At 43.8% G+C, this 12,216-nt stretch overlaps 1 protein-coding gene across 3 annotated transcripts in view; it reads right to left on the reverse strand.

Moving 5' to 3' along the window:
• LOC124155320 (RNA/RNP complex-1-interacting phosphatase) overlaps positions 1-12,216 on the reverse strand; it is a 93,209-nt gene that overhangs the window by 30,406 nt on the left and 50,587 nt on the right. The window contains exon 7 of one of the 3 annotated variants that reach the window (XM_046529035.1): positions 3,346-3,406. The exons of the other annotated variants lie outside the window; for them this stretch is intronic. Within the exon in view, the coding sequence (XP_046384991.1) occupies positions 3,346-3,406 (61 nt within the window). The remainder of the gene's footprint in view (positions 1-3,345; positions 3,407-12,216) is intronic. 3 annotated transcript variants of the gene reach the window in all.

Consider the following 12,216-nt stretch of genomic DNA (forward strand, 5'->3'; position numbering starts at 1 on the left):
AAGAAAACACGGAGTAATGTTTTCATCATTAGTACAAAATTTTAAGCGGCTCTAATTCAGCGCATTAAAAATATTCCTGGAGAGGATGAAGCATTAATAACGAAAGAAACTGGTAACTGATCCGATATATTCATAATGAACGTATTAGGTGCGCAACTAAGTTTCCGCTGTTTTTTGAACGAAAATACAACTTTATATTGAAAAAATGGTCATGAATGAATCATTCAAAGTATTTTCCATCACTAGCTACAACTTTTCCCTGTCAATGTGACAGAGGCAGATACCATAACGGTAAAAGTGTTCATTTTATGAGGCTACCCACGAATCATTCCACTTTTTGGTGTCTTCCTTCGTATGAGCACATTTGCAGATCAGCCAGACCATGATCCATAGAGAATAAAAAGTAATAATCGGACGGCATAATACCTGGGGAATACAGCGGGAGGGGCAGGACTTCCCATTTGAGCGTTTACAGGTAGGTTTTAACGAGTTTGGCAACGTGGGGTCGAGCGTTGTCACGCTGTACAATCATAAGGAATCCAAGTTCTTTGCTTTTGCATAAATTCCAACGCATCCAATCGCTAGGAAATGGATTGGTGGGCAATGCATACGCAAGCTCTCCTTGCGTTTGGTACTGATCTTCATCGAGCAATGCCTCCAAATTCAGCGTCTTGGAAGATTTTTGGTCTTCCTTCACGCTAGCATTAGAATGACCGTCTTTGAAGCGACGGAAGCAATAACAGCATGTTGTTTTACTTTGAGCACCATCTCCGTAAACTTTTTGGAGCTCTTGATACACTTCAGCCTCTGTTTTCTTCAAATGAAAGAAGAAAATAAAAACTCCCGGCAAATGACGGTCACCTGGCACAAACTCGGACATTTTCACGCAACAATGAGGATATGACACCAAAAAAAACTCGCCATTGTTGTCGAGCGGTTTGTTAACCAATTGTCTAACGCTTGATTTGCACACACCTTCCATAGAGAGTTAACCTTTCGCTACTAACGACAAAAATATGCGGCAGGACATTTTTTGACCCAGGAGGAGAAAGCCGAAAAATTTCGTCTGAGATTTTTGTACGCAGGCAGACGAATGTGAAAAATACATGTTTCCTTGCTCTCCTCCTTTTATGACATATGACATTCATGGGTTCGCATAGTCTTCCCAACACAGTGGAACACAGGCCGTACTGCCAAAAACCCGGGAGCATGAGCGTAGACCCCTCGTCTCATATTACCCCTCTTTATGGCAAGGAACCGCAGTCATACAATTGTTTATTCAGTTAGTTTTCGAAATAAGTATTTGCTTCCTTCTCAAAAAATATAAACTAAGAATGAAATTCTTTGTATTTTGTGCAGCATTTACAAGTTTTAAATGTAAATCTACCATAAATATTGGCATATAGCTTGATTTCAGTATAAAAAATCAACATGGAAATTGTTAATGCATTAAATTTGTTATTACCAGCAATAGAGCTTCGTTCAAAATTTGAAAATTCTCAGAATAAAACGAGGAATTCAATTGAAGTCTGCAATTTACCTGCAAGCAACAATTATCCATAGAGCTAACTCAAGTAAACAAAGCATGAGTTGACAGCGAGCCAATGCCACTGGTAGGGTTAGCCACTGGTAGGGAACCATTGCCACTGGTAATGAAAGGAGGGAGACCAACTACCCTCGGAGCCCAAGATAATGCAAAATCCCCACTAGGAAGGATCAAAAAAGTTTGGTGTAGAGAGCTTTTGATTTTCCAGCGGATAGTAGAAATCGGAAATTCTTGCAAGTGAAGAGTGCTGAAGGAGAGGTGGAGGGGAAGGAGCGCGCTCCCTCCGCGTCTTACACACAATGAGGCTATGGGCGAAGGAGAAAGGGAAGAACAGGTCCGATCTTGCATGTGACGTCGTTGCCTTCAAAGCGAAGGGGCTAAGGTGCAGCAATATGATATAAATATATGCAGTTTAAGTTGCCTGAAGATTCCAGTCCCTCTTGCCTTGTTTGAATGTGCTCATGCTACGCTTGTTTCTTCCGAAATTGTGCTGTTTGGACTATTTTGCATATTAGTAGCCTTGTTGTAACTATAATTCTTTGTGTCAAACTAATAGAGCTTATAAAACTTAAATTCTGTCAGATATGCGTCGCATTAGATCTCTTTCTTTTTTTGAACCTCGTGCGTATCATACAATTATTGAAAGCTATCGAGATATCTTCGGGCTCCGTAGGTGACTCACCTAGCATTTGGGCTCCAGAAACTGAGAGAATTGAAACTGGGAGACCTAATAAGGTCAGTTGGTGAGACGGGGTTGGGATGAAACACGTTTCCATTGTTCCCGCGTAACTTGATATTTTCCTTTGAGGCAAGTGATTTATGGCCTGTGGGGTCTCGGAAAGGAAAAAAAAACAACAGAGGCATGGGCTGATTGGGGGCCGGGGGTGATTTTGTGAAATCTATGCCGTGGTTATTATCTTACGGCGCTGAGATTCCCCCAATTGTTGTCCTCTCTTGGGAAGATTCACGATATGTGCCAGTCGTGTTTTGCTTTAAAATTTTCCACGGCTGAAATTCTATTGCAATACTCCTACAAGAGCCATTAAACAAAATTTTTCGTGAGTAGGACAAGCATTGTAAAGCAATGGCGTATGCGGAGAGAGGAACGGAACTATTTCTACTCATTCTAATGGGACGTTGCATTCACGAAAGCATTGATTTTAAATTTTGGATTCAGATTCTATTTCTTCAACGAATTTGGATCCGAAGTATAAGGTGAAGGGCATTATCCGTGGATATTTGGATCCGAAGTATCCGATCTTTCCATACCTAGTAAGCATCATAAGGTTGAGACAACAAGTGAATACCTACTTATCTCCAAGCACCATACATTTTGTTTAAATTTAGCTGAAAAAATGCCACGTAAATTTTTAGAGTTGAAAGAGGCCAATTTGTTAACTGTCAAAAGTCCTGGCATAAGTCTGCAACACCGCGGGATAGTATTTAAAAAATGCCGAAAAGTTTTTTCCTTTAGATCCGACGCTCAAAATAGGGGTTTGCCTCTTACACGTGCCTATACGGTACTCTACCAAGGGCAACTAGGCTTGGGGAAAGTCTCTCGTGCACAGAAACTCTGCAGCGAGCACTATAGCTCCACAAAGCCCTCACAGCCCATTCAAAGGAATAACAGTTTCAGTGTAGCAAGTCCACCAACATTTTGGACGATTCGGTTTTCGCAGTAACACAAAAAATTCATATGTGTACATGCATTCCTTTCCAGAAAGAGATTTGAAAAGTGGGAGAGTGGAGTGTGTACGTATCCTCTCAAATGGCTCTAGACAGCATATTACTCGTCTCACCTGCATACTAAGTATCCCGTCCTGTTGATTCCGTGTGTGCAGTGAACGCCAACCAATTTGCCTGCAATTAAAGAAATTAAGCAATCAGCGGGACACCACCAATTTAAATAGGTATTTCATTATCCTGCTCCCCAACATCTGTTTTGGGCTATTTTCTCCTCCCTCAGCATGAAATTACCGTATTTCTCCGAATATAATCCCCCACCCCAATTTCGAGGCTTCAGTTTTGGGAAAAATTATAAAAATGTTTCTGAATATAGTCCCCTCTTTACTTTTACCATTGGCATTTTAGGAAAAAAAGGGGGGGACTATATTCAGACAAATACGGTACAAAAATATTCCAAAGGCAAGAATAATGAAATTCTTAAAGAGATTGATGTATCACGATAAAAAAAATGCCAACACATCTGTAAATGCCCTTACGCACATCTGTACATGTACGTAGGATATCCTTAACGAGGTAGCTACTGTAGTGGTACAGGCTTACATTTCAGTGACACACTACGAAGAATAAGAAAACTTTATTGTTTTAGGTGATTGGAACACACTATCATGGGTGATGGTGAATAACTGGAAAATGTGGATTAGAATATCAAAATGAAAGAGGAGAAAGAAAGACTCCTGGAATTGTGCAGAGAGCAGAAATTAGTGGTTGCTAACACAATGTTTTAGAATCTCATGTGTACAAGATTATAACAAGATAATATATTATGGTAAAGCAGAGGTTTAGGAACCTGATAAAGGACTACGAAAACCACCAGGGGCAGATATCGACGTTGATCATAATATTGTGATTAAATTAGGGATGGTCGGATGAGATACCTCACTGTCAGATCTAAATATCCACAGCTTATGCCCTTCACCAGATAATGAAACCAGATCAAAATTCACTGAAGAAATGGAATCTGGACCCAATACATATTTAGAATAAATGTTACAGTGAATGCAGCAAGAGGGAGTGGCAAGGGTCCTGATTCTCTCTTCATACACACTGCGATGCTTGTCCTACTCATGAACCATTTTGTTCAAAAGCTCTCGTAAGGGTTATGAAACAGAATTACAGCTGAGGAAAATTTTTAGGCAAAAAACGACAGGTAGTAGTTGTTCCAGGATAAGAGGGGTGGGGTTAAAGGGGGGGGGGGGAATTAAAAAGGTTAGAAAACGGAGGGTTTTAAAATAATTTTAACACTTTTTATAATCGAAACAACTTCATTTTTCAAAGAAATCTTTTGTAAAATAATGAACTTTCAACATTTTGTTTTCTTTAATGAAGAAGCAAAGTAATTGAGTTTTCAAAGTTGGGAGGGAGGAATTCTAGACCCCACCCCCTTGCTATGCCACTAGTGCTATGTGCGACAAAAAATTCATTTATTAAATGCTCTTATCCCACTAAAAAAGTTTCATAACAATTTTCAGGAAAGAGCTAAAAAAAATTGGGAAGTTAAATAAAGCAATGAGTGGATTGCATTTAAAGAAAATTATGATATACAGTGGAAACTCGTTAAAGTGAGTATGGGCTATTGCAAGACCCCCACCATTATGAGAGGCAGCCAAGGCACCGTTAATTGACCCTATAATAAGCATGTAAAAAAAATTTGTTTTTACGAGGCCCTCTTGGTGTCGGCACTCACCAACGCGAGGGTTTCCATCTCCGGAAAACCTTCACCAAGAGTTCCTAATCTCTCTAATTTCTTGCGATCTGTTAGAAATGAAATTAACATGGAGTGCTCAGTCTCAAATTCATGCAGTAATCTGTCGTTCGATAAATAAGTAGTTCATTTTGGTGAAAATATTGTGGCATCAACATTCCCGAATGTTTGATCTTCTTTTGTTCCTCGGGCGGCAGAAAGCAGTCGGCAGCATACCCGCACATCCATGAGTTGCTTAAATAGAAAGCATTTGATGGTAGACACAATGGCCAAAAAACACCAAACACCTCGAAGCAAGAAAATAAAAATAATAGAATAATATGAGAGTGGCATGATTAATTTATCTTCCTATTTGACCTTCGCAATAAAAAACAAAAGCGCCCATGGAATGCTGACCATGAAGAGTAAGAAGGAGCTTTGTTTGGGTGGTTTTTCCCACTTCAATCTGTGGGAACTCCTGAGAAAGGGGATATGCCTAAGCCTAAAGCGGAGTATTTCAGGGATAGATTGCAAATCGAGAACTTCAAGAGTTCGGAAGGTTGGTTATACTGATTCAAAGCACCGAAGGGTTACCTCCCGTCATAATTGCTGGTGATGCCTGCGGTGTAAACCTGAAGTCATGGAAGAAAGAACTCTGATCCTAAGTATCTTAAGAGGTATTCCCCGCGTGTTATAACATAGACAAAATGGAACTCTTTAACAACCTAATCCCTGACAAAACCCTTGCAGTACGAGGTATTTCTTGCAATGATGCTTCTAGAGGTAGGTAGTGTGCCTTAGCGATGGTGTAGGATGTACGATACAATGATACTCAGCGTGAATTGTCCGGATAGATGCATTTATTCTCCGTTGCAGTTACAAGTAATAGTCACGATCACAATGCACCATTCACAATGTTGAACTATTCGCATCAGTGGTCGACGTCGTACCGGTGCTCTCTTCCGTCACCCGGGCGGCCTAGCATCCCCTGGTGGACGCTGGAATAACTCACGCAACAACTAACTCTAGTTTGGCACCACGTTGTATGCATTCGGCGCCGCCACAGAGGGCATATGTGAAGAGCTGATGCTGTGCTTTTTGTTTATTTAATTTAAAAAAATTCTGCATTCCTTTTTCATGTTTCTCAGTCATTATTGAGAATTTTAAATCAATAAATTCATACACGTAAGTTTTTTTTGGCCTTGGGGTCCATTAGATGCGTATGCCTTTCCGTTTCTTTGCCTCAAATATTACCCATGTGAGTTATACAGTGGAACCTCGATTTATCGTTTTTCAGGGGGATGGATGAAAAAAACGATGAATGCGGGAAAACGATCAATGCGGGATTGTTTGTCCGGGTTGCCTATGTCCCAGGAAACGCTGGATTTTTGCAAATTATGACATTCATTAATGGATTCAAAAAAGATTTCAGCTGATTACAGGAATATTATTACTTTATGGAAACACTTAGGTCATATTGTTGATTCGGATTATATCTCTTTCAAATATCCTGAAGCCTTGCTAAAAAAAACGTTTCACTCCACTCGGAATTTTTACTGCTATCATGCATTTCTGTTCGACGTAAAATTTCTTATCCATCAAATGCCATTTCAAGTACACGTATTTACGAGAGAAATGTGCGTGTTATGCCTCAAACAACTGATTTCGCCGTCGCAGTGATTGGCTATAGGATGTATCAAGAAGGCCAAAAATAGTTTTTTTATTTGAAATGTTCCTTTCTAGCAATTAAATTTTTAATATGATTGAGGCAATGTGGCGTTAATCGTCAGCGGCACGCCCACCTGATCCTCGGCTTCATCCCACTTCTTGTTTTCATCAAGGATCTCGCTCTACCCCCACCCCTGCCGTCATGTACTAGCGGACATACTGAGGCGTGCTGTAATATTCACGCATTTCTAGCCCGGATTTTCTTCGTCTTCAATTATTTTCAGTCTATCTTTTAAAGTTCTCACTTGTCTTCGGAATGGCCATGGTCCGAAGACGAAAAAGAATAAAACTAATAAAAATGAAACCGGACTCTATTTAACCCACACGGAAAACACTCGCCGGTTTTAAGTCAACCCACCCTGGAAAGTACGGAACCACTCGTAAATAAAAAAATAAAAAAGTAGTTTAATGGACTTGATAGCGGTCAGGGAAGTGGACTCTTCTCCCGTAACGTGTTGTTGTCTCTGGTTGCCTTTGTATACGATCGTCCTTGCTGCCCTTGCTACCTTCGCCCGCTGAAGGTGACGTCTTGGGGTCCGCGTCGTCGGCGAAAACATATGCCGGCTTCAACCGTTCGATGCTGATCGAGCTATCCTTCCCCTTACAGCGGACTATGAAATACTTAGGGTATCTCCTTATAACTTTAAAAGGCCCATCGTACGGTGGCTCTTGTATGCCCTTCGCCGAGCCGCTTCTCACGAAAACACTCGGACCAAGTCTTTAAAAACGAAGGTTTGCCTTTCCCCATGTCGTATCAATTTCATTGACCTCAATTTCTGCATTTGCCGTCTGAGGATGTCGACGAACGTGGAGGTTTCGACGGTCTGCGGCTGCGGTGATAGGAATTCGCCAGGTAGGCGCAAGGTCTCGCCGTAGACCAGTTCAGCCGCCGTTCCACCGATGTCGTCCTTCCACGCCGCACGCATTCCCAGGAGAACCGCTGGAAGTGACTCCACCCACCATTGATCCGCATGGCACTTAATTGCTGCTTTCAACTGGCGGTGCAGTCGCTCGACGAGTCCATTAGCTGCGGGATGAAACGCCGTTGTTCTGAGGTGCTGAGTTCCTGTCAGACGGGTTAAAGATTTGAAAAGGCATGACTCGAATTGACTTCCCCGGTCCGTTGTGACTCTCAAAGGCATATCGAACCTGGAAATCTAACCGCCGAAAAATGCCATGGTCACTGTGTCTGCTTTGATGTCTTCAATAGGAAAAGCATCGGGCCATCTGGAAAAACGATCTATGCAAGTTAAACAGTAGCGAAAACCACGGGAAACCGGCAGGGGGCCAATGAGATCTATGTGAATATGCTCAAATCGCGAAGAAGGCAACTTAAATTCGCCTAGAGGTGAATTCACGTGCCTCGTAATTTTTGAACGCTGACAGGCGATGCAACTCCGCGCCCATACTCTGCAATCTCTCTTGACTCCTGGCCACACAAATCGCTGCGTAACAAGCTTCGTTGTTGACTTGATACCTGGATGTGCGAGGCCGTGGACGGTGTTGAAAGCTTGGCGGCGGAATTCTTCTGTGACGTAGGGTCGAGCAGTCTGCGTGGAAATGTCGCAGAAAATGCTCTCATCGCAATCTGGAATCTGAACTCGCTTCAGCTGGAGCGAAGTTTTGGACGCTAGTAATTGTTGTAGCTCTTGGTCTTCCGCCTGGGATCGGGAGAGCGCTTGATAATCTATTGCTGCAGACACCTCGTCGATTCTGGACAAAGGATCTGCCACCACGTTCTCCTTTCCTGTCACGTGACGTATGTCGGTGGTGAACTGGCTGATAAAATCCAAATGACGAAATTGTCGCGGAGTAACTTTATCAGTGTTCTGGCGGAAAGCAAAAATGAGAGGTTTATGATCCGTAAAAATAACGAAATGACGCCCCTCGACCATGTGACGAAAATATTTTACGGATTCGTAGACTGCGAGCAATTCTCTGTCGTAAGCGCTGTACTTTCTCTGCGCCGGGCTCATTTTCTTCGAAAAGAAAGCAAGTGGCTGCCATCCGTTGGAGTTCCGCTGCTGTAGGGCGGCGCCGAGGGTACAATCAGATGCATCCGTCACAATCGCTAAAATAGCTTCGGGGTCGGGATGCGCCAGCAACGCTGCCCGAGTCAGACTGGTCTTGCATGCATCAAATGCCTGCTGTGCTTCCGTAGTCCACTCAATTGGTGCCTGCCCTTTTAAATTTGGCCTTTTCAGTAGCTCAGTCATTGGCGCTTGGATGGCTGCTGCGTTTGGAATAAATCGGCGATAAAAATTGATCATCCCCAAGAATCGCCGAAGTTGCTTCGCTGTTCCAGGCAACGGAAAAGATGATAGCGCTTTTACTTTGTCTTCCATTGGCTGGATGCCTTCCTTGGAAATGGCATAGCCTAAAAAATTAATAGCAGGCTTTCCGAAAATACATTTGGCGGGGTTAATCAGAATGCCTTCCTTCTTCAATCGCTCGAACAATTCCCTCAGGTGTTCTTCATGCTGCTGCTCCGAATCGGATGCTACCAAAATATCATCGATGTAGACGTAGCAGAAGTTCAAACCGCGGATTGTTTCGTCCATAAAGCGCTGGAAGGTTTGTGCAGCATTCCTTAAACCAAAACCCATGAAAGGAAACTCGTACTAGCCAAATGGGGTTGTTATTGCTGTCTTCGCGATGTCCTCTTGAGCGACCGGAATTTGATTGTAGGCACGTACCAAGTCAATTTTTGAGAATACTGCCTTTCCAAAAAGGGAGTTGGCTACGTCCTCTATGTGCGGGACTGGGTAGCGGTCCGGAATAGTCCTGGCGTTGAGGGCTCTATAATCTCCACATGGCCGCCATTCCACCCCTCTCTTTGGCACCATATGCAAGGGCGAACTCCAGTTGCTTTGCGATGGGCGTGCGACTCCCATCTTTATCATTGCTTCGAACTCCTTTTTGGCTGCTTTCAAACGGTCGGGTGCTAGTCGTCTAGGCTTGGAGCACACGGGTGGGCCTGGCGTTGTCCTTATATAATGCTCCGTGGTGTGCTTGGGTGCCGAAAAAACTCCTATCGGTCGAGTAATTTCCGGAAGCTCCCTCAATAATCGGTGGTACATAGAGTTGCCCGTTACTACTTTTATCTGCCCCACCGTGCCTTGTGCCGGGTGACCGGGAGTAGAAAGAGAGGTAATGTTATCCAAAAGTCGCCTATTTTTAATGTCGACGATTAGACCGTAAAAACTTAAGAAGTCTGCTCCGATTATAGGTCTGTCGACGTCTGCAATAACAAAATTCCACACAAAAACGCGCCTAAGGCCAAAATCTAAGTTAAGCGTCACAAAACCGTAAGTTGCAATCCGTGACCCATTGGCCGCACTTAGCTCGTACGAAGTCTTAAAACGGGGACCCTTAATGCGCCTCCGCGGATAGACGCAGAGATCGGCACCTGTGTCAATCAAGAATTGTTCCTTTGTTCTTGCGTCGGTCATGAAGAGGCGGCCTTTAATGGGGCTGTGCTCGCTAGCCGCTATAAACGAGGGCCCTGGTCGTTTTCCTGAGAATACGAACAAGGAGATGAGCATTTCCTAGCCTTCGGACCAAAACGCCAGTGGTACCAACAGAGGCCCTTGTTCCTCTCCTCCGGGTCTCGTCTTCGGGAAAGAGAACGCGATCTGCTTCGGCGTGGCTTCCTGGTGTCGGTCGTCAGGGCTGCCAGTTGCTTCGCCAGGTCGTCAATTTTCTTCTCAAGCGTTGCGATACGGGGCCCGTCTTGTAGGCTAGCGATATGGTGCTTAGGGGTGACCTCATGTACCTTGTCTGCCAACAGAGCTATCTTTTCAAGTTCTTCGTCACCTTGGGTTGCCAGTATTGCTTGCATGGATGCTGGTAAGCGACCTAACCAGAGGGTCTTTAAAAAAGTATTTGGCACTGCAGGGCCGGCAGTGGTCCGTAATTGCCTCAAAAATTGTGAAGGTGTCCGGTCCCCCATCTCCTCGCGCTCTAACAATTGTCGGATTCTTTGCTCTTGCGAGGCCGAAAGTCTTCGAATGAGTTCAGATTTTACCCTATCGTACTTTCCCTCGGAGGGCGGATCGGTAATGATGTCCTCCACTTCTAGGGCGTATCTATTCTCTAGGTGTGAGACAACATACCAGAATTTCGTGTCGTCTTGCGTGATCCCGTGCAGTCGGAATTGTCCCTCCAGTTGCGCAAACCACAGGGCTGGTTTTTCAGGCCAAAAAGGTGGGACTCGAACGGCGACTCGGTCCAGCATGCTTCCTGCGGGGGCTGATTCGGCTCCAATAGCAGTCCCAGGGTCCGGCATCACGTCGGGGTCACCAATGTAGTGGTCGGCTACCAGGCTATGTTGCAAGCAAACAATACTCCTCCAATGTACGATTTTTATTATGTACAAAAATCGGTTACACTTGAGGTTCACAGTTCTCTCTCGCACAGCGTTCTGCTAGCACCTTCTCTTATATTTCTGCCCTCGCGGTGGCTTCTCCGCTGGTCTTATATACGCTGGCTATACTGCTTTGGGTTTGATGCGGCAGCCTCGCCGCGTTGATCGGGCTCGCCTGGTTGCCCGCGCTGATCAGCGTCGGTGCGTTGCACTTCCTGTTTGACTCGCCACAGAGGTGAAGTTCAGCACTAATGCTATCGCGTACGGCGTAAGCAGAGCTTACTGCAGAGGGTGAAGCATGACCATATGACAGCGCAATTAAATTTTTTATCCTGTAGAGAAGGCAACTTACCCACTCCTTTCTAACAATAAGTAGCGCAGCTCTAGATCAGCAGATGAATTCAGATTGCTAGTAGGGAGAAACAAAATATCCTGAGAAGACATCACTTCGTTAGCACCTCAGACAGGTGAGACTTGTAGCATAACTCATAAATTGTAACCAGACGCCCTGTTTTCGAAAAAAAAAATCCGCTTCAACTGCCGTGAAGCTCACTATCAGCTGCGAGGATATCGATATTCGACAGAAATCACCATCTTATTATACCAACTATTTTCTTGCTTAAAATGGTTAAATAACGTTAGAAATACGTCGTGTTTGGTATCATTCTTTTTTGAATTACGTGCACATCACTAATATCTCAATATAATAGAAGTATAATACCAATTGCCGAAATTCATTTTTACACACCTTTTGGGCTAATAGGTGATTCATGCAGCAGTTGCGACATCCAGAGGTGGGGATACTTGAAGCGAGTCAGCTACAAAAAAGTCAGCCGTCGAGAAAGGGGGAAGCGTGAAAAAGGTTTCTTTGGTTCTCGAGTAACTTGATATTTTCTTTCGCAGCTTAAGTCTTCGTAATACGATCCCTACTCGAGCTGGGACCTTTTTTTTTTGTTTCGGAGAAGAGGAAAGCTTCAGACGGGGAGAGGCGAGTGCTGAATGGAGGGGATACCGGATCTTGGGAAATGCGATAATGTGACTATCCCACGACACTCAGCTTCTCCCTATCGTATTTCAATCTCCTGGGGAAGATTCAAACTATGTGTCTGTCGTTATTAGCCATAAATAACACATTGTAAACACTTCGTC

The sequence above is a fragment of the Ischnura elegans genome, chromosome 3 (genome assembly GCF_921293095.1).
Source record: "Ischnura elegans chromosome 3, ioIscEleg1.1, whole genome shotgun sequence".
Classification (NCBI taxonomy): Eukaryota; Metazoa; Arthropoda; class Insecta; order Odonata; family Coenagrionidae; genus Ischnura; species Ischnura elegans.